Source organism: Leucopleurus acutus (assembly GCF_964270905.1).
Source record: "Leucopleurus acutus genome assembly, chromosome: 1".
In the NCBI taxonomy this organism is placed as follows: domain Eukaryota; kingdom Metazoa; phylum Chordata; class Mammalia; order Artiodactyla; family Delphinidae; genus Leucopleurus; species Leucopleurus acutus.
The window spans coordinates 140,437,443-140,464,687 of record NC_139142.1 but is presented as its reverse complement, the minus strand read 5'-3'; the positions used below and the strand labels follow the sequence as shown (position 1 = coordinate 140,464,687).

The 27,245-nt window shown below is 48.1% G+C and overlaps 1 protein-coding gene across 1 annotated transcript in view; it reads left to right on the top strand.

The window, feature by feature from the left end:
• GRAMD2A (GRAM domain containing 2A) overlaps window positions 1-27,245 on the top strand; it is a gene marked incomplete at both ends in the record, with an annotated part of 33,037 nt that overhangs the window by 1,438 nt on the left and 4,354 nt on the right. Inside the window, 3 exons of the mRNA XM_082850505.1 lie at window positions 25,660-25,740; window positions 26,530-26,587; window positions 26,949-27,024. Coding sequence (XP_082706631.1) covers window positions 25,660-25,740; window positions 26,530-26,587; window positions 26,949-27,024 — 215 coding nt within the window. The remainder of the gene's footprint in view (window positions 1-25,659; window positions 25,741-26,529; window positions 26,588-26,948; window positions 27,025-27,245) is intronic.

Genomic DNA, 27,245 nt, shown 5'->3' with positions numbered 1-27,245 from the left:
TGCCCCAGTGTACACCCCCTAGCTGGCTCTGAAGTCCAGTTCCTTTCAGAGCGAAGACTTATGGGGTTGCAGGGAGAGGTGGCATAGAGGGTGTCCTTCCCATCCTGCAGTGAGGGGGCCAGTATGCTCCTTCCGCAGTCCTCTGACCATGCTGACAGACACTTTCAGGTCTGAGGTTATGGTTTGACCAGCCCAGTTAAGCAGTGCACATCTCTGGGGCAAATGGGCAGATCTAGAGCGCATCATGTCAGCGCAGAAGCTGACAGAAGCTGCTCCTGAGTTTCCAGGAGCATTTCTGCTGGGACCAAATCCAAGTTCTCCTTCCTGACTTGCCTTTGGGAGAATTTTCTGAATAGCCTAGAGGGGACAGCCCAGGTCCTATCCATGCCTTGATGTTACTGGTTGCTTTGAAATTTCTGAGCTTAGGCGAGTCTTCAAAGCCTTAGTGCAGACCAGAAGGATCTGTGTGCCAACCCATCCACCTAGGGTGACCCCCTGAGGCTGAGGTCAGCAGTACTCAAGATGGGCTATGCCAGCCAGCCTCCCTGAACCTGCTCCACGTGCCTGTGCTTGGGTGGGCCCCCCTAGTCCTTAACCTGGTTAAGTCGTGGCTTTGGCCCTTGAATGCCACATACCATGCTTATCAGACCAGCATAAAGAGCCTGTCTCATAAGAAGTTCCTATTTTGCTGTGACCTGGGACAAGTCCCCTCTCTGGGCCTGCTTTGCCGTCATAAGGTAAGGAGATTGGATTGTAGGCTCCTTAAAGGCCTCCATGCAGCCATTCAGTGACTCTGCTAACTAGCCTGTTTCCCCCTTGATTTCTGAAGGTATTTTATCTCTTTACATAATTACTTCGTTGCTATGACTACCTATGGAAAGCCCATGAAGTCGAGACCCATGCAGCATTCCACTTTGGTGTCGAGTGTCTGAGTCCGGACACCAGAAAATAATTTGCTTTTCTTCTTTCCTGAGAAGTGAAAATAATTCCCCCCAATTCTGCAGCCATCTCTTATGCAAGGGTAAGTTTGGCAAGAAGTCAATCTTGGCCACTGTGCTGCTATTCACCTGGGCCACAGGGCACCAGTCTGTCACCACATGTTATCACCAACCTTTGAAGCTTTGATTAATTCCCCTGCTGTTTACTAACGTAGGAAAGGAAGGAGGAGGGGGAGGGCAGAAGCCCCCCCCCACCGGGAACGGAGCTTCCTTTGTAATTAAGAAGTACCTGCCTCCCCAGGGAGTCCCTGCCAGCTACAGCGTGAAGGAAGGCACTGTTCCCACGAATATAAGCCTCCGCGGGGCAGGCTGGTGTCTCCCTTCTCCCCACTACAACTACACATTCTCATTAGTTTACAAATGCCTGGTCATAATTTAGGACTGGAGTGTTTTAATAACCTGTGGAGGTTGAGCCGATCTTTAAGTCCTTGTCCTAAGTTAGAGTTTCCTCAGATGATGTTTAAAACCACTAGAAAATCACATTGTTAATTTTTAAATAGGACGTTGGTTTTGGCTGGGACTATTTTTTAAAACTATGAACTAAAGGGGAAAACATAGTTTTTCGAGGCAGGAGCCTGCCGTGTCCCCCTTTGCCTGGCAAAGTAATAAAGCTATCCTAATCTCTTTCACCCTCAAAAAAATATGGACTAAAAAGCATATAAAGAATTAGTTTAAATCAAATACAAATTGCTTTTCCTTCTGACGTGTTGACCTGGCACATCATGGTATATTAAATAATTGTCAAAATCATCCTGGTATTTCATTTCACTGGTGTCTTGGGGTCATCGTTGGTGGCTTAGGGTCAGAACAGCAGCATGGGTGGGATGCCTGAGCAAACGGCTGTGACTGGTTGTAAGAATGTTTTTCTCACTCCCTCGTGTAAAGAAAAAAAATTAAATATTTCTAACTTATGTTAACATTAATCAAATTATTTGAAACTTGCCCATAATCACCAGGGCCACACAAAATGTTATATTTTAAATAATTTTTGAATTTTGAAGGACTATTCAACAATTTTGTTTTGAAATAACCTAGTGACAATACCTCAGAATCGATATTCATATTCATACTGGGCTTCTTTGATTACCAAACAAGTTGAAAATGTTTATATATTTAATTGTTAAATCTTTTCGTTGTGGAGAATTTCAAACACATACACAAGAAGAGTAGTATAATAAGCAGCGTGTGCCCATCACCCAGCTTCAACAATTATCAAGTCATGGGCCTCCCTTCTCCCTCCCTCCTGGCTTATTTTGAAGCAAATCTAAGATATATTATTTCACCCACAATTATTTCAGTGTATACCTATAAAAGATAAGGTCTTTTAAAAATATAACTACAATACCATTTTCACACCTGAAAAGTAACGGTAACTTCTTAAAATCATCAGGTAGCTAGTCGGCAAAGTTCTCATATCATCTAGTAAATGTTTTTGTGCCATTTTAAAAACTTTTATAAGGATCCAAATGAGTTTTATACAATTGGCTGAAACATTGAATCTATATATCTGTGTCTCTAGTAGTCTCTTGTAATGAGACTAGTATAAATGTATGTATTGTATAAATTCCCCTTCTATTTCTTCTTTTTTCCTTGCAACTTATTTGTCGGAAAAAAATCTTTTTTTTTTTTTGTAATGAGACTAGTATAAATGTATATATTTTAAAATATATATATATTTTAAAATATATATAAAATAGTATAAAAATGTATATATTTTTTTTGTAATGAGACTAGTATATACTTTTTTTGTAATATTTTGTAATGAGACTAGTATAAATGTATATATTTTAAAATATATATATATTTTAAAATATATATAAAATAGTATAAAAATGTATATATATTTTTTCTTGTAATGAGACTAGTATAAATGTATATATTGTATAAATTCCCCTTCTATTTCTTCTTTTTTCCTTGCAACTTATTTGTCGGAAAAAAATCTTTTTTTTTTTTTTTCCTATACCATTGCCCAGTTTGCTGGTGCTGTTTAAAAATGTTCCTCTGACTCCTGTATTGCCTATAGATTGGCAGCTGGATCTAGACATTGATCAGATTCAGGAGGTACTGAACACTGGAGGAAACACATAAGGTCTGGTTATTTCTCTTTGGGGCATGTTAACAGCCATTGATGATTATTTCATGTAAACCCATTATTTCATTAGGGATTGCAAAATGGTATTACTCCAATTCTATCACTCTTTCATTATTTATTGGCTTGAATATTTCTATAAGAGAAATGTCCCTTCTTCAACTATTTGGTTACCCCAATACTAGAAAGGGAGAATAAATCCTCAGCTCTTTCCTTTTATTTACAGGTTTTCAAAATAATGAGATGGGTCTCTAGTAGTCACCAAAGGTGGCCAACGAGTCATTTTGGTATTATTATGACCTCATGGATTTGAACATATTTGACGTGTTTTAGCTCACTGTAGACATTATTCTTATTGATGCTCAAATTGTCCCATCTTGCTCTATCTTCAGGTTGGCTCCTGCTGAATACTTGTGCCATCACCACAGTCTTTTTTTTTTTTTTTTTTTTTTTGCGGTACGCGGGCCTCTCACTGTTGTGGCCTCTCCGGTTGCGGAGCACAGGCTCCGGACGCGCAGGCCCAGCGGCCATGGCTCACGGGCCCAGCCGCTCCGCGGCATGCGGGATCCTCCCGGACCGGGGCACGAACCCGCGTCCCCTGCATCGGCAGGCGGACTCTCAACCACTGCGCCACCAGGGAAGCCCCCACCACAGTCTTTGATGGCTTCCTTGCTTTCTGGTATGATTAGATATTTTAGGCCCATTTGTGTTATTTCCTGCCCCAAATCTGGAATCAGCCATTTCTCTAAGGAACACTGGTTCCCTTTTGGGAAATTGCATGACCATAATCTAAGCACCAGGGGTGTTCATTGCTAGCTGAGTATTTATTTTTTTTAAAGTCATCAGTTTTGAAGTTTATCTTTTAAACCCATTTGATTGCTGATCAAATTAAAGTTGTATTTCCTATCATTTTGGGAGTCATAGGCTATATTAAAAATATAGCACAGCAGAGTGACTCAGCCATACACATACATGTATCCATGAAGAAACTTTAAATTATACTTGGCAGTTGTTTTAATAATCTCTCTCTCTCTCTCTTTTATTTTACATAATGAGAGTTGAAGCCCGCAGGAATTGGCAAACTGTGGTCAGCAGGCCAAATCCTGCCCATTGTCTGTTTTTGTAAATAGAGTCTTACAGTCATGCCCATTTAAAAAAAAAAAAATCTAATGAAAGTGAAATATTCTTTTTCCAGAGACATGTTCCTTTGTTCAGACACAACAGTTTTGCCCCAAATTCCAGGAGTTCACAGACCTTCCCTGCAACCCTTGCCTGGATTCCACGGTCCATTAGACTGTCAACTGGGGTCCATAATGTTGGAGGAAGACTTGGGAGGACTGGAAATAACCAGTTGGCCCCATGTAAGAGCAGCAAATGGGAAAGCTAATGGGTCTTGCAGTATCAGACCCAGGAGAAGAGAGATTAGGATTAGTCATTGCAGAGACTCTGCACTGGTCACACCAGCAGTGAAGATCTGGTTTTATCAAGAAAGGAACATGATGTCAAAAGTTTGTTCTTTGGTGAAGGATCAGTAGATAGAGAGAGGTCCATCTGGGTGTTGGAAAGAACTTTCTAATAATCAGAACTTCAGTGACATACCTGATAGATCACAGTTACATGTAGGCCCACGTTTTGAAATGTCTTGTGCCTAATTGCAACTTTACCCTTTTTTCACCCACTTGAATATTTACTTCCTTACACTAAGTTCCTTGATATGGATAACACTGAGTAAGGTTGTTTTATTCCCCCCTTTTAAGTTATTCTCGGTTACGTAGTTACTGTGATATAATAATAGGAAGAGCCTGAGCTTTCAGAAAGACCTGGATTCAAATCCTTGCTCCACAAGTTACTGCTGAGTTACTACTGGCTCTGAGCCTCCCTCTCTTCTCTATAAAACAGAGTCACATCTGGCCTACTTCAAAGATTCTCAGGCTGTGTAATGGCCTGGTACACAGTAGATGCTCACCAAAAATGAGTTTCCCTGCAGTTCCTCCAGCTTTGAGAATCTGAGACCAGGTCTCTCTGATGATTCAGACCCAGCTGTAAGAAAAGCTTGGTCTTTTTTTTACTATTCAAGGTGCAAAGTTCATTTTTTAAAAATAAACTTTTTAATCTTTAGATAATTGTAGATTCACATGCAATTGTGTGAAATAATACAAAGATCTCGTGTACATTTCCCCCAGTTTTTCCCAGTGGTAATATCCTGCACAACAATAGCACAACCAGAAAATTGACATTGATATAATCCCTTTGACCTTATTCAGATTTCACCAGTTTCACATGCATTTATTTGTGTGTGTGTGTGTGTGTTTAGTTTTGTACAGTTTTATCACATGTGGGAATTTGGCAAAGTTCATTTTTAAAATCAAGGTTTCTTTTTCTGTTGGATTCTGAGGGTTTTCATGTAAGAAGCATGTTTTAGAAATTTGGAATTTAAGAAGTGTCTATTAGTTAACATTGCTGTGCCTTTGGAACAAGTTTTTTTCTTTCTGTGTCTTTCTCCTTTTTTTTCATTCTCTCACCAAATGAAAATAGTTTATTGTGATCGTAAAATTTAGGCAAAGTATACTACAGAAAATTATAAAGAAGAAAAGAAACACCTGCAATCCCAACTCAAGGAGGAAAATAATGTTAGAATTTTGGTGAGCATCCTTCCCAATATATTTTATAATACATGCTGTTCTATATAATGTTTTTTCCAATGTTCTATAATGCTATCCTTTGTGGTAGACTTATTTTTAATAAGTTTTAAAAAATAATGATAAATATCATTTTAATAGTTACATAGCCTTTCATTCTTTGAATAAACCATAATTTGTTCATGCCCTATTGTTTTTTTCCTCTTCTACAAGTGTAGTGAACTACACTTCAGTGCACATTCTTATACATTTAAATTTGTGTTCAATTATTTCCTAAGAATAAATTGTTAGAAGTGGAATTTGTGGGTCTGTTGAGTATCTACGTACAAATGTATGTACGTTTTCACACACTGCCCTCTCACACAGGAGTGTGTGAGACTGCCCATTCAGCAACATGTTGATCAACAGTAGATGTTATTAAACTTTTAAGCCTTTGAAATTTAATAAGTAAACATATCCCTTCTATTTTATTTTTAAATATCTTTATTATTTTTGTTGATTTTAAAAGTATTACACCCTGTTATAAGAAGTTCAAACAAAACAGAAACTATTGAGAATGAATTCTTCCCTGAGATATAATCACTGTTGTTTGATATAGAACTTTTAATTTTATAAATGGGTTATATCTTGGTTACTTATATATACTTTTCACTAAACAACATATTTTGGACTTTTTTCCATATTAGCACATGCAGCTATACTCTAGTCTTTTAGTCAATTGCATAGGACTCTGTTATATTGATAAAATATTATTTTGGTATTTCCACCTTTTCCTTCATACTTGTTAACTAAAGGAATATAAATTTTTGCCTACTTGTCCATTTATTTCCTTATACCAAGTTCCATGAAATGGAGTTGTAGGATCAAAGGATTTACATTTCTTAAATAATTTGATATATGTTAGAAAGGTTAACTAAGTTTTAAGTCTCATCATGGAAAATAAGAATGCTTATTTTCCACATCCTTTCCACATCCTGTAATGTTGAGCACTATATTTTTTTAGTGTTTACCAGTAAGATAGGTAATAGAGATATTTCTTTTTTTGTGACTTACCTGTTCATATTCTTTACCCACTTTTCTATTAGATTGTTTACCTTTTTCTTTCTGACTTGGATGAGTCATTATCATTTAAAAACACCAATCCTTTGTTGTTTACATCACCTTTTAAATTTTAATTTATTTATTTATTTTGACCGCATTGCGGTATGTGGGATCTTAGTTCCCTGACCAGGGATGGAACCCATGCCCCTGCAGTGGAAGTGCAGAGTCTTAACCACTGGACCACCAGGGAAGCCCCCTGCCAGTTTAAATTTTGATGTACAAAGGTTTTTAATTTTTATGCAATTAAATCTTTTATGTGTTCTGGGTTTTATATCTTGCTTAGGAAGACCTTTCTCGGTATGTTAATATTCTCTTCTATTTTATTTTAGTTTTTTATTGGCTTAGAAAATATTTGGATGTTTAATCTACCTGGGATTTATTTTTGTGAATGGTGTGAGGTAGCCAGTTGCCCCAAGAACATTTATTGGTCAATCTGTTCTTTCCTTACTTATTTGAAACAGCTTCTTTCTTATATACTAAATTCTCAGATGCCCATAGATCATCTTCTGAACTCCCCTTATGTTCTATTGATCTATTCATCTTTTCCTAAACTAGTAAGTATTTTAATTGCTCCAGCTTTGTAGTTTATTCTGACATCTGGTAGGGCAAAGCCCTTGCATGACATTTGGGATAAATTCGCTTCTTTAGAACTTTCAATCTTCCCACTCAGGAGCAGAGTTTATCTCTCCATTTATTCAAGGCTTCTTTCGTGTCATTTAAAAAATGTCTGTGATTTTCTTCTCATAAATTGCTCTACATTTTAAGAGTTTATTCTTGGGTAACTTATATGTATTGCCATATGAATAGAATCATTTCCCCAAATATATTTTATAACTGTTTATTGCAGGTCTACTGAGAAACTATTGATTTTTATATTGATCTTGTAACCACTAGAATAACAATTAACTCCATGAGAGTGTATTGTGTGTCTATCCTTATCACAGCTCTGCCTAGCCCATGGCCCAAATATAAGAATATCTGGGCCACTTTCTTATGATTTTTCCAGTTGATGACGTATCCTCTAGTTAGTTTATGTTACCATCTTTCAAACAATAATCATTGCTTTTTATTGGGGTGGCCAAAAAGTTCGGGTTTTTGGTAGGACGGTAGGAAACCCGAACCAACTATTTGGCCAACCCCAATAACGTATGAACCTTGGATTTCTTTTTCGTGCTTTTGTGCAATGGCTAGAACTTCCAGAACAATGTTGAATAACAGTGGCGAGAGCAGGCATTCCTAGGGGGTTTCCACCAGTTGGACAATCTGGGGTTCTCCCTGGAGGGAGAGGTACCAGGACCCAGTAAGCTCTTTAAGAGTAGGTCATCACCCGGGAATCCGAACCCTTAGACGAGCACGGCTTGGGAGAGCCCGGTTAGAAGAAGCCTGTGGCAGGGCGCGGAGCTGGACCCTCCTGGGACGTCCCAAATCCGGGCCAATACCAGGTTTGGGTCCCGGAAGGGTTGCGGGCTCCCTTTCCAGGGAGCAGAGGTGTCGGCATGGTTGCTGTTTTTCCAATAGCCCTCCAGTCTACGCAAGCTTTTGCTCTTCCGCTTACAGACGCATCGGCCCCCGCCAAGGGGTGGGCAGGGCAGGGCCGGGCGGGCTGGCGCGGGGCCCTGCGGTGCTGGAATTCTGGGTGTGGCTGCCCTCTCGGCGCCGGGTGGCGCTGGGCTCTCCAGCCCTTCCAAGGGCTGGCGCAGAAAATGGACTTGTGGTTCGCGGGCTGCGGCAGAGATGCGCCAGGGGTGAGGAGCGTCAGGTGAGGATGGCTGGGGAAGGCTGGACCAGGCGGGGAAGCTGCGGGCAAGGGCAGCACCCACTCCGTCCCCGACTGTGGACACCCCGCCCAGGGAATCAGGAGAGGGAGGTACAGTCCCATCCCCCAGAATCTCCGTGGTCTTTCACTGGGAGGAAGGAAGGATCCGAGGTTGGTGGGGCGCTGAGCTGGCCGGTGGCCCGGGCTGCCGGCTGTGCTCGGCAGCATCCTCACTTGTGCTCAGAGGCCTCTCCTCACAGTCCGTCCCTGGGATGCAGTCAGCAGCGTGGGAGAGAGAAAGGAGGGGCAGGTCTTTAGCACCCGAGTCTGGATTCAGACCCCCAGTAGGGCACCAAAACGGTCCTGGCTAAGGCTGCAGATCCCCTCCTTGTTGCTAAAGTTACTTAGACTGCCTTCCAGTCCTCCCGCTGTTTGGCCTCTCAGCAAACTTCACTGCTTTCCCATTCCTCCTTTTTGAAGTACTCTTTCGGCTTCCATGACAACCTATACACCTGGTTGTTTGTTTTGTTTTTGTTTTTTCGCGGTACGCGGGCCTCTCACTGCTGTGGCTTCTCCCGTTGCGGAGCACAGGCTCCGGACGCGCAGGCCCAGTGGCCATGGCTCACGGGCCCAGCCGCTCCGCGGCATGTGGGATCCTCCCGGACCGGGCCACGAACCCATGTCCCCTGCATCGGCAGGCGGACTCTCAACCACTGTGCCACCAGGGAAGCCCCACACAGTCTTTAAGTGCTGTAATTCTTGAGGTCCCAGGCTACTCTCCTTCCCCTCCCTCTTCCCCATCCTCCTAGTGGAGATATAATTCACACACCATAAAATTCATCCTTTTAAAGTGTGCCGTTCAGTGGCTTTTACTGTATTCACAAAGTTGTGCAACCATCATCACTGTCTAATTCTGGAACAGTTTCATCACCTCCAAAAGAAACTCTATGTGCATTAGTCACTTCCCATTTCCCCTTCCCTCCAACCCCTGGCAACTACTAATCTACTTTCTGTCTCTGTGGATTTGCCAATTCTGGACATTTCCTGTACGTGGAATCATACGATATGTGGTCTTTTGTAACTGGCTTTTCATTTAGCATAATGTTTTTCAGGTCCATTCATGTTGTAATATGTATCAGTACTTCATTCCTTTGTATGGCTGAATTATGTTCCACTGTATGGGTATACCACATTTTGTTTATCCATTCATCAGTTGGGTATTTGGGTTGTTTCCATTTTTTGGCTATTATGGTAATAAATATCATAATTCTATGAGCATTCCTTTTTTTAAAAACTTTAAAAAGCTGAAGTATAGTTGATTTACAATGTTGTGTTAATTTCTGCTGTACAGCAAAGTGGTTCAGTTATACATACATATACATTCTTTTTAATATTCTTTTCCATTATGTTTTGTCACAGGATATTGAATATAGTTCCCTGTGCTCTACAGTAGGACCTTGTTGTTTATCCATTCTATATATAATAGTTTGCACCTGCTAATCCCAAACTCCCAATCCATCCCTCCTCCACCCCCTTCCCCCTTAGCAATCACAGGTCTATTCTCTATGTCTGTGAGTCTGTCTCACAGAGAAGTTCATTTGTGTCGTATTTTAGACTGCACATATGAGTGATATCATACGGTACCTGTCTTTCTACTTCTGATTTCACATAGTATGATAATCTCTAGGTCCATCCATGTTACTGCAAGTGGTATTATTTCATTCTTTTTTATGGCTGAGTAATATTCCATTGTGTATATGTACCACATCTTTACCCATTCATCTGTTGATGGACATTTAGCTTGTTTCCATGTCTTGGCTATTATAAATAGTGCTGCTATGAACATAGGGGCGCATGTGTCTTTTTGAAATTGTAGTTTTGTCTGAATATATGCCCAGGAGTGGGATTGCTGGATCATATGGGAATTCTATTTTTAGTTTTCTGAGGAACCTCCATACTGTTTTCCATAGTGGCTGTACCAGTTTACATTCCCATCAACAGTGTAGGAGGGTTCCCTTTGCTATGAGCATTCTTGTACAAGATTTTGTGTGCACATATATTTTCAGTTTTCTTGGGTATATGTACCTAGGAGTAGAATTGCTGCATCATATAGTAAACGTTTAACCATTTGAGTAACCACCAAACTGTTTTCCAAAGCAGTTGCACCAATTTACAATCCCACCAGCAATGTGTGAGGGCTCCAGTTTCTCCTTATCCTCACCAGCACCTGATACGAATTACAGTCTCTCGGGGGTGTGAAGTGGTATCACACTGTGGTTTTGATTTGTATTTCCCTGATGACTAATGATGTTGAGCATCTTTTTGTGTACTTATTGGTCATCTGATATCTTCTTTGGAAAGATGTTTATTTAAACATTTGCCCATTTTTAGTTGGATTATTTGTCTTTTTATTTTTCAGTGTTGAGTTCTTTAAAAAGATTTTAATTGTGGTTAAGAAAAACACATAACATAAAATTTACCATCGTAACCATTTCTAAGTTCATTTGTACAGTTCAGTAATGTTAAATATACGTATTCATATTGTTGTGCAACCGATCTCCAGAACTTTTTCACCTTGCAAAACTGAAACTCTATACCCGTTAAATAACTCTCCATTCCGCCCCCCTCCTCCAGCCCCTGGCAACCACCATTCTACTTTCTGTTTCTATGAATCTGACTACTCTAGGTACTTCACATAGGCGGAGTCATACAGCATTTATATTTTTGTGACTGACTTTTTTCACTTAGCATGACATCTGCAAGGTCATAAGAGTTTTTCATATATTCTAGATACTAGTCCCTTATCAGATGTATGATTTACAAATATTTTCTTTCATTCTATGAGTTTCCTTTTCACCTTCTCAATATCATTAGCAGCACAAAATCTTCTAATTTTGATGAAGTTCGATTTATCTATTTTTTCTTCTGTTTCTTGTGCTTTTGGTGTCATAGCTTAGGAGACCATTGCCTAATCAAACAAAGATTTACACATATGACTTCTTCTAAGAGTCTTAGCTCTCACACTTTTGAGTTATTTTTTGTACATGGTGTGAGATAGGGATCCAACTTAATTCTTTTGCATGTGGATGTCTAGTTGTCCCTGCACCATTCGTTGAAAAGACTATTCTCTCCCCTGTTGAATCGGTCTTGGCACCCTTCTCGATAGCTTCTCTTCTTTATGTACCCACTTTCCCTGGGGGGATCTTCCTAGCTCCTGTACCCATCCATGGGCCAATAACTCAGAAATGTATCCCTTCAGCCTGGACCTTTCTTCTGAGCTCCTTACTCATATGTAACTGGATATCTCCACTTAAATGTTTCTCACACATGTTTAAGACTGAACTCATGATTGTTTCCTTCAAATATGTTCTTTTTCCAGTATATTTTCCCCTCTTTTGTCTCAGCAAAACACAGCAGTATCCTGCTTGCAATCCAGAAATCTAGAGTCAGGTTTGACACTTCTTACCTTATGCCCCACATCCAGTTGATCACCAAGTCCAGGTTGGTTCTGCTTGGAAATATATATTGTGAATCTATCCCTCAACCTCCATCACCACCACTGCCACCAAGTCTGAGACCTCATCTCTCTGCTGGAATACAGTCTCCTAACTGGTCTGTCTCCATGGAAAATTCTAAATATATACAAAAGAGGAGGAGAGTTGTAGGAGGGACCCCCATGTATTCATCACCACCAACTACAATAACCACCGACATCAGGTTGTCCCTATTTCATCAGTACTCATCCTGTGGTCCCCCTGCCCCACACCCTTTGGATGACTTTGAAATAAATCTATGTATTAAAGTGATCTGTGACCACGCCCAGGGGTGCCAGCTCAGACAGACGCTGCTCCGTACTCTTTAACGTACAAAGTTGACAGTGTATTTCCCCTTTAAAATCCCTTCATTGGCGCCTCATAGCTTTTCTTCTTTTCTTTTTTTTTGTTTTTTACTATAAACAACTTTATTCATGGACTTTCATGTAAGTATAAAAGTGATGGATATTAAAATCACACTTTCACATACGTTTTCCAGAAAAAGCCAATTCCTGTATATACTGAAAATCAGATATCAAAATCTGGGGGCCCAAAGTCCCCAGAAGAAACCAGTTGCGGGGGTAAGCAGCCATATCTAGTGTCTCCGACTCCATTTCTGCAGCGCAAAAGGCCCCCCCATAGTTGTTTTGTTTGTTTGTTTGTTTGTTTTTTGCGGTACGCGGGCCTCTCTTTGCTGTGGCCTCTCCCGTTGCGGAGCACAGGCTCCAGACACGCAGGCTCAGTGGCCATGGCTCACGGGCCCATCCGCTCCACGGCATGTGGGATCCTCCCGGACCGGTACACGAACCCATGTCCCCTGCATCGGCAGGTGGACTCTCAACCACTGCGCCACCAGGGAAGCCCTATCCCCCATAGTTTTTAAGAGAATGACAGAAACCCTTACTGGGGCCCACAAGACCCTGCATGATCTAACCCTGCCAACCTCTCCAGCCTCATTGCTCATCACTTCACTACTCACCTCTACCCCCCAGACACAAAGGCTCTGTTTATATTTCTCATACGTGCCACACACATCTGGCCTCAGGGCTTTTGCACATCATAAACCCTCTAATAAACCCTCTACAAGGACCCCTTCCCAACACCCTCCAATCCTCCCCACCCCGACCCTGCCAGCCCCTCAGTCTGATTAGCATCCATTGGCTATCAGTGCAAATGCTGCTGCTTCGGGGGGTCTTCCCCACTCTCCACGGGTGACTCAGGACTCCTTGACAGAGGTCCTCCTAGGACGCTGTGCTTTGCCTTCGTAACGTACATTACACAGTTATAATTATGTATCGGTCTCTCTAAATATTTGTTTCACGTCTGCCTCTCCCACCGGGCATTTTGGGGATAGTAGCGTGCCTTATCCCTCTTCGTGTACACAGCACTTACACAGAGCTGAGCGAATACAGGCGTTCAGTTGGCATTTGTAGGATGGAGGCAGAGGGGTCGGCAGCCCTCTGAGGGCTTCTGCCAGCCTGTCCTGGGATGGGGGTTTTTCTGACCACGGAGAGCCAGTGGCCATCTGCCCCCTCACCCAGTTCCTGGCTAGGCTTTGTTATTCTCTCAGACAACATTTGCTTTCCCTCCTGGCTTGAGACTTTCTTGCCCCTTTGCAGAGGAGTAACTGAGGCCCAGAAGGGGAGAGTGGCTTCTCCCAGGACCCACAGCAGTGAGAGGTACTTCTAGGCCTGCGTCCTGTCTTCCTGTCCCCACGCCCAGGCTCTTCCAGGACACTGAGCCTGCTCGAGACTGCCTGTGCCCTGACAAGAGCCAGGTGGGTCCCCAAAGCCAGAGTGATTCTGAGCTGGGTGTCCCCGGGTGGTTGGAGTTGGGTATGCTGGATGCTACCCATGGATGGACAGAGCTGACTTGTCCTGGGAGTAGCCACACCTCCAGGCAGCCTTGAGTGGGGGTGAGCATCTGAGGGTGTCTGTGGGCCCTCCCCTCAGCCTGCCCGGCAGAGGGTGGCCCCCAGGAGCACAGGGGTGCTCTGTTTCTTCATGAATGCAAGTCTGTGTTTAGACCTGAATGACCAGCTTCTTGTCTGGAAACAGCCAGGCCCCGAGTGGCCTGCCAAGAAAAAGTGGTCTGTGACCAGGTCCAGGGGTGCCAGCTCTCACAGATGCTGCTCCAGCGGTGGGCACTGTGGGAGGAGGCCAGCAACAGGCAGGTCACTCTCTGCAGAACCAATTCCCTGCTCCATCGTAGCCGGGGCTTTGTAGGAAATCCTGCGTATCCCCGGGAGCAAAGCTTCCAGGTTTCAGCCATTTGTCCATCTGTCTCCCTGGTGACTGTTCTCACTCTGCAGGTCTTTGAGCTCTGGCCAGGAAGGGGGCAGCAACTGCTGGCGTCGTACCTCTGGTGGAGAGAGAAGAGAGGGTGGGATCCTGAGTATGGTTGGGCCTGAGCTGTGGGAGGACCTCTGGGCCCCAGGGGATAGGACGCAGTCCATGGATGCCACCCAGGTGTAAAGAGGGCCCTGCCCGCTGCCACTGTCCCAGGACATGTATGGAGATTTGCGGGTGCAGTGGGGGACCCGGTGGTGTCCCCATCTCTACTTCCCATGGGGAGCTCACCTCTGGGCATCCTTCAAGGGACATGATGGGAGGGTAGGGGGGCAACTCAGCTCTCAGTGGTGCAGGCAGGGGTGGGAGGCCCAGCGGGCAAGGCTGTGAGAACTGGCCCCCTTCCCCAGGGCTGGGCCGTGACCTGTCTCAGATCCTCACAGCGGCCCTGACCATCTGCAGGCCAGAGAAAGGATTCTCCCCATTTTAGAGAGGAGGGAGGAGACTCAGAGGGAGATGACTGGGGGCCACCCGGAGGGTCAGGGGAGCCAGAGGCAAACTTGAGTGAGTTGTTCTCACTCCAGGCCGCGCCGTGTGTTTTGTGGGACTCTAGTTCCCTGGCCAGGGACCGAACCCAGGCCCTTGGCAGTGAGAACGCAGAGTCCCAACCTCTGGACCTCCAGGGAATTCCCTTACTCCAGGTCTTATGTTGGCATCCTGAGGCCCCACTACTGCTAAACAAACTACACAGAGGGGTTTTCCACAGGGAGCGTTTGTCTCTTCGGTAAACAGTTATGGAGCACTTACTGTATGCCTGAGGTTGTGCGAGGCCCTGGGGTAAGAGATGAACATGACAGTCTAGGGGGGAGACTGCCGCATCAACAGGTGATGCAGCAAAGGAGGCTATCTGAGCAGAAGTGGGCACAGGGAGGGACGGCTCTGCTCTCCCTGGAGGCACAGGCCGGCCAGGCTTCAGGGAGGAGAGGTCCTGGGGGGTGAGAAAGAGGGTCCCTACCTCGGGCAGCAGCAGCTTAGCTGAGCAGGGCCCGGGCGGACCTGGGAGGGGGGGCTCCTTAGCGCGGCTCCCGAGGGCAGGAGAAGCGTCAGCCTGAGAACTTTGCTCTCAGATTCTGTCCGCATGAGGAGCAGGGCCTTTCTGGTGTGCTGAGAGCCCAGGCCTGGGTGGGAGGTCAGGGAGAAGGGAAAAGGGGTTGGGGCCCTTTAACCAGGGCTGGTCCAGTCAACCAGGCAGCTTGGCTGCCGGGAGTGGGAGATGGGGCCAGCCTTGCCCCTGGCCCTCCCAGCTCCCATTGGATGGGAGGACCCAGGGTTTCTGAGATCCCTGTAGGTAGAAGGAGTTCTTGTTAGCACCAGCGCTCAAAGGGGTCCTTGTTCAGGCTGGATCTAGCCGCCCCCAGAGGGCTGGGCCAGCCCACATCTTCCTAGCAACTAGCTCACCCAGTGTGTTTGGTTCTTGGAGTAAGGGAGATAAAGGCTGGGGGGTTCTGATCTAGGGAACCCCACTTCCCAGAAGGGCTCCCACATGTTCATCTCAGCCCAGTAGACACCCCCTCCATTTCCCCTAGTCCCCCTGTACTGGGCCTGTGGGGAGAGCGGGGGCCTGGCCCTGCAGCAGGGAGAGCTCTAGGAAAGGGCAGAATTTGGGTCCCTCGAGCACTCCAGGCATGGTAGAAAGAGTGCACACTTTCAGCCAGACTGGATTTTGAATTCGAGCTCCACTGCTTTCCAGTTATGTGGTCAGGAGCAAAGTGCTTTACCTCTGTGGGCCTCAGTTTACTCATCTGTGCAATGGGAATGGTGCATCTCTCTTGCATGACTAGAACTGGACTGAGATTAGAGGAGATCGTGAGCCAGATCCATTCACCTCCTTCCCCCTGGGGGCTCCATCGTTAATGGGGCCAGACTTGGTCTGAACTTTCTTCAGAGGCTTCTTCCCTTTCTTGGCGCATTGCAGGTATGGTACCCCCAGGTGTGGGTATCAGCCGTCTGTGGAGTCCTGGCCCTGCCAGTGAACCCAGCTGAGCCTCCCTTCTTCACCCGTGAGGTGTTAAGTTGTACTACCTGCCCCACTAGTTGCGGCGAGCGGGGGCTACTCTTCGTTGCGGTGCGCGGGGCTTCTCATTGCGGTGGCTTCTCTTGCTGCAGAGCATGGGCTCTAGGCGGGCAGGCTTCAGTAGTTGCAGCACTTGGGCTCAGTAGTTGTGGCTCGCGGGCTCTAGGTCGCAGGCTTAGTAGTTGTGGCGCACGGCCTTAGTTGCTCCGCGGCATGTGGATCTTCCCGGACCAGGGCTCGAACCCCTGTCCCATGCACTGGCAGGCGGATTCTTAACCACTGCGCCACCAGGGAAGTCCCATCATGTCTTAAAGGACATCACATGTGTGCCCTCGTTTGTGGTCTTCGGGCAAACCAGGTATGGGGGTTTTTGGTCTTGGCTGCAAGGGCCGGGGCATTGGGCGCAGATGGAAAGTCAAGGAGCAGCCGTGGGGAGCGGACCCTCTTCGCTGTCTCCCAGGGCGGGGCTTGGCCCACGGCCCACGGCCCACGGCCCACCTGCTTCTCTCTTCACTCTTTTCCTCATTCTCGACCCAATCTCCAGGTGCACCCAGTCACTCTGGCCCAGCACACCTGCGGCTCTCTCCTGCCTGTTCACTGCCTTTGGCCCGCCTCCTCCACCTCCCGTATTTCCCAGTTAGGATTCATCAGAAAGGGATCCTGATGGGCCAGCTCAGCTTTTCATTCTTTTTGTAAAAATTTTTATTTTAATGTGGACCATCTTAAAGTCTTTATTGAATTTGTTATAATATTGCTTTTTTAAAAAATATATTTTGGTTCTTTTTGGCCACAAGACATGTGGGATCTTAGCTCTCCGACCAGGGATCGAACCCGCACCCCCTGCATTGGAAGGCAAAGGCCTAACCACTGGACCGCCAGGGAAGTCCCTCAGCTTTTCATCCTACAGAGGGCGCTGGTCAGCTTGCGGGTGGCTTTGCTCGGGTCTGGAGCACCCCCGTGGTTCTATCCTGTAGCCCGGGTCATCTGTACAAACTGGGCCTCCACATTCCCTGTCATTTCAAAGCTGCCACAGGTAGTAAAGGGAAACGAAGCATATTCCTGGCCCAGGGGTTCTCAGACCAGCTCCTGGGAAGTAGGGATTGTGACTAGGCTGAGCACCTGCCCCACCCTGAGTCCTTTGCCAGGGCTGCTGAGCAGGACAGACGGATTGGGGCCCAGCACGTGGCCCCCAACTCAGAGCCACACGCCCTTACACTCAGTATGGAATTCAGTTACGGGATTCTCTCCCCTTCCCTAATGGGTGGAAAAGGTGAAACTTGTCCTTGTTGTCCTAGATATGGATCATCAGCTTAGAAAAATAAAAAGTGAGGTGCAGCCTCTATGTAAGAAATAATAGAGTTATTTTTTTGCAAAAGGAGATTGCCTTTCCACTTCAAGTTTCAGTGTATTGATGACGAGCCTGACTCTGTTCACGTTATTCCAGTTTCCCTTGGGGAGAGGTCTTGTCAGCCATTTTCTGGGCTGTACTTCGGGCCAGTGGCCCTGAGAGAAAGATAGGGGGGGCTCTTGGGCAGGACACAGTGTGGTTCAGGGCTGGACGCTGCCACACGGGAGGGCTGGCCTTACTTCCTTGACAAAACTCAGGAAATGAACTCTGCGACCTTAACAGATGAAGGAAATCTCTATTAAGAGCGTGATTCCCTGTTTTGCCAAGGACGTTCCTGGAACTCCAGAGGGCCGGGTGAAGGCACAGGAGGGTCAGGGCCCCAGATCTGGAGCCCAGGTGGGAGGACTGGCCTCGGAGACCAGGAGGTATGCGTCTCCCTCTGAGCCCCAAACAAAGGAGGGGTTTAAAATCACCCAAGAGCTTTTAAAAGCCTGAGGCTGAACCTCATGACCCAGCAATACCAGCCCTAAGTGTTTACCCATAGAAACGAATATTTGTGTGCACAAGACACAAGGTGCTGAAATGTTTATAGCAACGGTTTTGTAACAGGCAAAAACTGGAAACTCAGTAGTAAAATGCCCCTCAACGGTAAGATTAATAAATCAGTTGCAACATGTCCATATAATGGAACTCTAAACATTAGTGAAAATGCAGAGTTTGCAGCCACACACAGCAGTGTGGATGAATCTCACCAGTGTGTTGCCGAGTAAAAGAACACGCACCACATGATTCCATCCACAGAAAGTCCCCAAAGAGGCAAAGACAATCTGCGTTGTTGGAAGTCGCGTAGGTGGTTCTCTTTGACCAGGGGTGGGGGGTTGGGAGTGGGCAGTGAGACTAGAAGGCGTGGGAGGGGCTTCTGGAAGGCAGCTTCTCCGGTATGCACTGTTTGTGAAATGCGTTGCACGGTTCACTTACTTTGTGTGCACTTTTCAATATGTAAATTACACATCAGTAACAAGTTAAAAATATATAGTTACCTAAATGCTACCCCCAGAGGTTCTGATTTAACTGGTTTGAGAACAGAGCTCAGGGATCATTTTTCTTTGGTTTTTTGAAAAGCTCTACAGGTGATTCTAGTGTGTACCCGGCAGGCTACCCTTCTGAGTTAACAGGATGGTCTTTTTTCTCTGTGAAGTAGGTGGTGAGCTGTGTGCTGAGATGTAGAGGTGGGGTGGGGTGAGGGAGCCTGGGGGAATCTGGAGGCGCCCCAGGGTCTAGGCTGCTGAGCCCCAGTGGTGGACGTTCCTTCCAGGACACGCGCCCTCAGCTCCCTGTCCCTAGATGGCTCTATTCACCGTCTCTGGCTTTGCACTCTCAGGGGCCCGCTGCTAAGATCGGTTTTCTTTCTTTCTTTTGGCCGCTCCACGTGGCTTGCGGGATCTTAGTTCCCCAAGCAGGGATTGAACCCCGCCTGGGCAGTGCCAGCGCGGAGTCCTAACCACTGGACCGCCAGGGAATTCCCTAAGATGTGTTTTCTGTTTGGAAAAGGTCTCTCCTTGGAGCTGATTGGGACCCACGTCCTGCAGGAGTGGGGGGAGCTGGCCCCGGCCTTGAGAAGAGCTGACAGGACCCACAGGACACTCTAGCATCTCAGGTGTCCACTAGAAGACAACTTGGGAGAGTGTGGACATCCCCCTGGGGGAGGAGACACCTGAGGGGACCCTCCAGTGCCCACAAAGGCCCAGCTGGCTCCGGCTGCCAGGCCTGGCCGAGTTTTCTGCTTCAGCACCAGCCACGGGCACTGCTGCTGCCCGAGGCTTGAGGAGCGAGGGGAGGGGTTGCCCTGTGGTTAGGGAGGGTTCTGGTGGAGGGGCTGGGTAGCGGGTGGAGCTGTGACAGCCCAGCGGGGTGCAGCCAGTGAGCACTGCTGTGGGGCTGGGAGGGGCCCAGCCTGTGCTTTTCCCCAAACACCCCCTCCCATCCCTTCCGAGCCACTTCACCCTTTTCCGTATGTCCTCTGTCTCCCACCCGGGCTCCTCTTTGATCAGTCAGCCGGCGTGGATTGAGTGCCTGGCGCTGCCGGGCCGGGCTGTCTGCCTGCTCCACAGGCTGGGGCTCCCGGAGGGGAGGGCCCATCTCTGGGTGACCCCCCTCCACTCCTGTCCACCACCCCTCCCCTTACTGCTGGGCATCCATCATTCTCTGTGCCTCCTTCACTCTTACTGCCTGGCTTTTAAAATTTTTATTTATTTATTTATTTTTGGCTGCATTGGATCTTCGTTGCTGCGCACGGGCTTTCTCTAGTTGCGGCGAGCGGGGGCTACTCTTCGTTGCGGTGCACGGGCTTCTCATTGCGGTGGCTTCTCTTGTTGCCGATCACGGGCTCTAGTCGCACAGGCTTCAGTAGTTGTGGCACGTGGGCTCAGTAGTTGTGGCTCGAGGGCTCTAGAGCGCAGGCTGGGTAGTTGTGGCGCGTGAGCTTAGTTCCTCCGCAGCATGTGGGATCTTCCTGGACCAGGGCTTGAACCCGTGTCCCCTGCACTGGCAGGCGGATTCTTAACCCTGATCCACCAGGGAAGTCCCTACTACCCGGCTTTTTTTCTCCCCTCCTCCCTCTTGAAGTGTCATCGTGTCCCTTTCTCTGTCTCTCCTTCACGCATTCATTTAGCAAACATTGGGCGCCTGCTGTGTGCTGCTGGTACCGAGATGTAGAAGACACACCCCTGGTGGAGCTCAGATATCTAAACAGACAAGCACAGTCTGGGGTGGTAAGGGCTGGAGCAGCAGCGTGAAAGAAGGGACCAGGGACCATAGAGGAGGGATGACCAGCTCTGCATGGGGGAAAGCTGGGAAGCCTTCACAGAGAAGGTGACGCCTGATCTGGGCTTTGAAAGACGACTAGGGAATTCCCCAGGTAGATAAGCATGGCAAGGAATTCCAGGAAGAGCAAACATGCAGGGGTGAAGGGCCGCCGCTGAGCTGCAGGGGTGAGGCTGGAAAGGAAGCAGGAAGGTCAGGAAGGCCAGGAAGGAGGCAAGAAGGAACTACAGGAGGAAAGTCAGCAGGAGGGGGGCAGGCTCAGATCTGGGCCCCAGGTGGCTCTGTTGGCAGTGTGGGTGTGGGAGAGTGCCAGGTGTGGAAGGGCAAGGCTGGGGGCAGGTGTAGTTAGGAAGCTGTTGCCAGCATCCAGGAAGAGGATGATGGTGGCCTAGGCTTGCCTGCTGTAGCAGGAGTGGAGACAGTAGATGGTACGGTGGGTCGGGTGGTGCCAGGCTCTCGGGGCCTTGGCGGTTGACTGGTTGCAGCGGTGGAGAAGAAGCGTGAGTTGAGGATTCTGGCTTGGGTAACTGTGGAGGACGGGGCCTTTCAAGGGGAAGCAGATTTGGGGGGATGATGCTGAGCTCACTTTGATGGATTCGTCCTAGATGGCAGGCTCTGCCGCTCTGGAGGGACGAGGTGTCACGTTAGGGATTTAGGTGGGGGAGTATCTACCCGGTGTGGATATTTTGAGCCCGGGGGAGGCATCCAGAGCGGAGTGCATGTGTCAAGTGTCCCATGAAGCTTCGTCTGTGAGGTTCCTAGGAAGCAGCTAGACTCAGCCGCTCTGGGTCTTCTCTGCACTGCCTCTCTCTCCCTCTCCTAACCTCTCTGTGTCTCCCCTTTCCTTCTTTTTTTTCCGGCTGTGCTGCTTGGCTGACAGGATCTTAGTTCTCCGACCAGGGATTGAACCCGGGCCCTTGGCTGTGAAAGTGCGTAGTCCTACCACTGGACCACCAGGGAATTCCCTGTGTCTCCCCTTTCCTGATGGGCCTTGCTCCTCTCCTGACGTCTCTCAGTGCCAGCTGCCCATCCCCTCCCTCTCAGCAGCCCCCTGGGCTGGGCAGGCTCATACTGGGTTCATGGGGTGATAAGCTCAGTAAGGAATGAAGGAATGGGCAGTTAGCCTGAGTTCCCACTTGGGCCAGCAAGGCCTGAGGGCAGGGCAAGCACAAGTTGTGTCCTCTGGATCAGCATCTTGCCTTTGGACTAGGCTCAGCAGAATGAAAGGGCCTCATCTGAGGAATTTTCAAACCTTTTCTACCCCCTTTAATGTCCAGCATACTGAACCTCCCGTGCTCCATCACCGTCATGACAATAACGACATTTTTTTGTGGCTTTGATTGAAAAAATAGATACGGTTTTGAAGACCCTTGATATTAACTCCATAGTCTGCACGTGGAGGCGTGATGGGGCTGGATGGGCAGCGGGTATGGTTCACAACACACATAGCAAGAGCAACTAGGTTGAGGAAGGCTCTGTGGGAGTGGACAGAGACTGCCGGCAGGGGGCGGGGACCCAGCCTGGCCCCTCACTCTCCAGCGCCCTGCTCTTGCCACCTCCTTCGTCTGGGTCGGGGCCCTGTTGCTCCTTGGGTGGACCCCACCTGCCTGGTTCTGTTGGTGAATTCTCGATGACTATCACCCCAGACCTAGCTTTTCCTCTGACTTTGCTCCCATCTCTTTATTTTTACTCATCTAAACAAATACTATGGGAAAGAAGACGAATCAGTAGAAAGTCTGACTTGAAGGTGATTTTGAAAGCAGTGCATTTTGGCCATAGCCAGGGTCTCTGTATCAACAGCATTATCAGGACGGCCCGGAGGGGCTGATTTTAATCGATGGACATGAAGGATTGGCTTGTGACCATGATGTTCATCACACGAAAAGGGGTTGCTTTGAGTTTGAACATATTTGAGTCATTTACCCCAAGGGACTCCTGTTTTCTTACCGTTATTTTTTTCATGGAGATGCTGTGGGAATCGTGGCAGCCTTTTTTTGTTATTCTCATGGCCCATCTCTCCTCCAACCTCTGTTCTTGATCTCACTTACACTGTCCACACAGTCCTTCCTCAGACATGTCACGTCACGAGTGCCTGCTGCACGCTGGCGGTGCCCTAGGCTCAGGGGCTGTGATGTTGCAGGAGGCGTCCTGGAGCCCCTGGAGGTGGGCAGTTAGAGCTCACACACAGGTGCCTGAGAGGGAGCCTGGGGTTCGGGGCTGAGAGCCTGCAGTAGGGCTCATCACTAGGCTGGGGGAGGACTGACGGAAGGCGCCCCTCCCTGAGGTCACATTTGAACCTAAGGATGGGTTGGGTTTAGAATCTATGCAAAGGCGTGATTATCACGCAGGGTTAGATGTTGGAAGCCAAGCAGGATTATAGTCCCACCCAGCTGGTAAGGCTCAGCTTCCTTTTCTCTGGGAGTCCTGCTGTAACTCTTTCACTCTGTGTGTCCTCTGAGCTCCTGCAGCCCTGACAACTCGTATCACACTTTCCAGTGCCTGAGTGACAGGCTCCCTGCCTCTGAAACCATGATCAAGTTCTTCCTTCTTCCTCTTGGGGTCTTGTTTTATCCTTGGTCCCCAGGGCTGGAGTGTGTTCCTTAGAGCGGAGCCCACACCCATCTCCTCCCTGGTGGCCCCGTGGGCTCCTGGGCTGCAGGGTTCAAGGTCTCTAAGGCTCGGTGGTTTGACTTGTACACACTCTGCCTCAGGGGCCTCTCTTATCCTCAAAGCAAGAAAGAAACAGAGAGATGAAAGAGAGGGATGGAATGGGCCGCACAAAAATTAAACACAAGTACAGCAACAATACCACAGAACTGAAAGGCAAATGGGGGAAGTATTTGCAAAAATGATAAACTAAGGATTAATCTTCTCAACAAAGAAGGTATACAAATCAATAAGAAAGACATGAAGAAAGACATGAAGATCCTTATAGACAATTCACAGATGAAATCCCAGTGGTTAATATGTATTTGGCAAAAATGTTCAACCTGTCAATAAGCAGAAATAGAAATGAAAACAATATATTTTCACCTATCAAATTTGCAAAGGTGAGAAAAAGATAATACCCAGTGTATGGCCTGGATGTAGGGCAACGGGCACCCTCATATAGTGCTGATGGCCATGCTCGTTGGTATAGCACCTGGAAAGCATTTTGGAAGTGGGTCTAAAGATCCTGAGAAATGCTCATTCTCCATCCACAAATTTCACTTCTGAGAATCTATCCAAGGAATGAATAGTGACATGGGGAATTTCTCTTGAAATTATGTTAAGCAAAAATAGGGCATACAAATTATATGATATATAATCCCACTTACGTAAATTATATATTTATGCATAAATGTTTTCTTTGGGTGATTTTGGGGGAATTTTTTTCTTATGGGTGATTTTTGATCATAATGCTTTATATATTTTATATTTCTCATGTTTTCTATAATAAGCATTAAAAAAATCAAGGGGGAGAAGTCTCTGTGAAATGTGTTATGATGGACCCAAATAAATTCAGAAATTAACTTTAGGAGTCAAAGGGTCACATCGCTAGCACAACCTGTCACTTTGAAAGATTCAGGACATACATGATATGTGCACCAAAACTCACCGTAAGGTTGAGGACAGAGGTCATCAGGCCACATGGCTGTGGTTGGGCTCATTTGGTGGGTGAGATCACCTGGCTCTTTGCTGTGTGACACTGGGTACAGCCTGTCCCTGGCAGGTCTCAGTTTCCTATCTGTACAATGGTAGGGTGGGAGGAGGGTCAGATTAATAATCCTGGAGGGGCTTGGCAGGTCTTGGCTAGGCAGTAACTCTTCTTTTATTTATTTATTTAATTTATTTTTTAATTTAATTTTATTTTTAAAAATATTTATTTTGGCTGCACCGCGTCGGGATCTTTGTTGTGGCACGCGGGATCTTTAGTTGCGGCATGTGCACTTTTAGTTGCTGCACGCATGTGGGATCAAGTTCCTCGACCAGGGATCGAACCCCGGCCCCCTGCATTGGGAGCGTGGAGTCTTACCCACTGGATCACCGGGGAAGTCCCGGTGACTCTGTTCTTGAAGAAGAGAATTTGACTTTGCCTGGTGACACTGCCCAGAGGGACGGAGCGCTGGGATCTGCAGGTTCCAGGTTCCAGCTCCTTACCTGCTGAGAGACCAGTGCACAGACCCCGTTACCTATTCACGACCACCACACTGCCCTGCCTTGGCCCTGCTTCTTGGCCACCCTCTCTTCCCATCGCCCCTGGGCCCACTCAGCTGCGGCTAGTTTGCCTGCTCAAGCTTTAGTCTTTCTGCTCTGGAGGAGCAGGAAGGGGAGGACCCTAGGCTTTGGAGCTGTTTAGTGGAGGCATGAATTCAAAAGCCTTTGGGGAGCCCCACCTGCCTATGGAGAGGGTGTCTCCCCGCTCTCGGGCCCTCTCTATTGGACATTTTTGTGATGGTTTGGCTCTCAGGTCCGAGCTACCCTGATGGTCTGAAGGCATTGAGGCCACTTCCTGGTGTGGGGCATCCCCGCCCCCTAAGCCCACTCTCAGCTGTGGGCTGAAGTTCACGACCACATCTGCGCAGTATCAACTGCTCAGCCTTGATAAGGCCTCCTGTGCTCAGAATCCTTTCCCAGAAGCTGATGGTTTATGGTAATACTGCCTGGGCTCCTCCGAAACTTCTGCTTTCGGTCGGGAGCAAGTCACAGGGTCCTCCCTCCCAGGTGCCTTCTCAATGGTGGGGCTGGAGGCCTAAGAGCTGCCTGGGAGATTGATTTTCCTTCATACCCAGGCATAAACTGGACTTCACGCTTCCAGGAAAGACAGTGAGTGAGTCTCCTCTCTCTGTCAGTTGCCCTGAAGCCCTGCCTGGGCTGCTGCCTCTGGACAGTGACATCTTCAGCGCACCTTGAATAGCAGGGCCGGTCTTGGGTAGGGGGCAGAGGCAGCTGCCCTGGACATGGTGGAGCTGGCTGGGAAAGGTGTCCCCAGAGAGCCCCCCTTCCTGATGAGGGCCTGTTTCTCCTCAGTATTCAACAGATGCACGGAAAGACGGCTTCTTTGAAGAGCACGGAGAAACTAGGCAGGGTCCAGAGACTCCGAGGCTCCAGGTGAGGCCCCTCTCCCGATCAGATATGCATACTGGTTGGGGGTGGGAAACCCTCTGGAGGTGACCTGTTCGAAAGGGGGCCTTAAGGCTGCGTCAGGGGGGTTAGGTTGGGCACAGGCTGCCCGGGGCCTCTTCCTCCCACTCCCAGGCCTGTCCCAGCACACTGGGACCTAGCAAGAGTCCAGGCTTCTCGGGTTACCAGCCTCCTCCCTGCCCACCTGTCCTCAGGCCAACCTGGCCGGGGCAAAAGTTAGCGTTTCAGCACCACCCCCTCTCCGCCAGCCCTGGTAGCTTCAGTCAGGTCAGGTGAGTCTGCCCAGCCCCTCACTGCAGAGCTGCAGGCCCTGGGAGAGGGCAGTCCTGCTGGGATCATGGCCCATGGCCAGGCCCTGGAGCCGTGAGGCTGACACCCCCACCCCACCTGCTCCCCATCCCTGTGCCTCCTGCTCATTCACTCTGCGGTCCACTCCTCTGCTTGTGCCTAGGTCAGAAAAACGGGAGAGGGCTTTTGACACTCAGGGATGGGCAGCTCTGGGACATCGAGGCTCAGGCCGAGCATACCTCCTGGGGGCAGCTGCTCACAGCTGTCGGGGAAGAGGGCTCTCAGCGACCCCTCCCTGCCTCAGGAGTGCCCCTCCCCAGGGCGAGCTATGCGCCCGCTGTGAAGGGCCCCAGCCTCCAATCTCTGCCCCAAGCTTGTGGCTTGAGGCCAGGACAGAGTTGGCACTAAGGATGCATGGGTAGGACTTTGAGGGTTCCTTGTCCCTGGAATGGCATGTCTTCTTTGCAGTCTGCACTGGCCAGAAGGCTTGAAGGGTGAAGACATAAAGAAGTGCGGCCGAGAAGGGGTAAGTGTGGGGAAGCCGACTTCTCACTGCCCACTGAGAGAGGGGTCCCGGGCTGCCTGAACTTGGTGACTGTTGGCTCCTTGGCCACAGGCCTGTCACCAGGAAACCTAGTGGGTGTCCCCTCCTGGGTGGGAGTTGTGTCCTCTTCCAGCCCTAGGCTGCCTGTCAGGACCTCGCGTCACCAGGAGACCAGCTGTGCTTGGAGCTCAGCCCTCCACACCCACTGGCTGCTTACCCACTACTTCATGCTAAGTCACCGCAGGACCCCCACCCCTGTGGCCTTATTTGCTGGTGGCTGGAGCAGGGCCCTCTGGTGGTCCGATCTCCTGGGACTTCTCAGACCCAGCTCGTGTGTTTGCAGACGCTACTGAGAAAATACAACCAGCAATATCACAAGCTGTTTAAGGACATCCCCTTGGAGGAGGTGGTTCTCAAAGGTGAGCTGTCTCCCCGGGTGGCTGGACAGGCACCTGCTGTGCCCAAGGCCCAGGTCCTCTCCCCCAGAGCTTCCAGGCACAAATCAGATATGGGAACTGGCTGCCCTTTGAACGTGCCCTTTTTTTCTTCAAAAGTGTGAGAAGGATGGGCTGATTTGAGATATGAAGTTGAATTTACAAAAATTTTCTTGAGGAAATGTCAGGGCTTCCAAATCTTATTT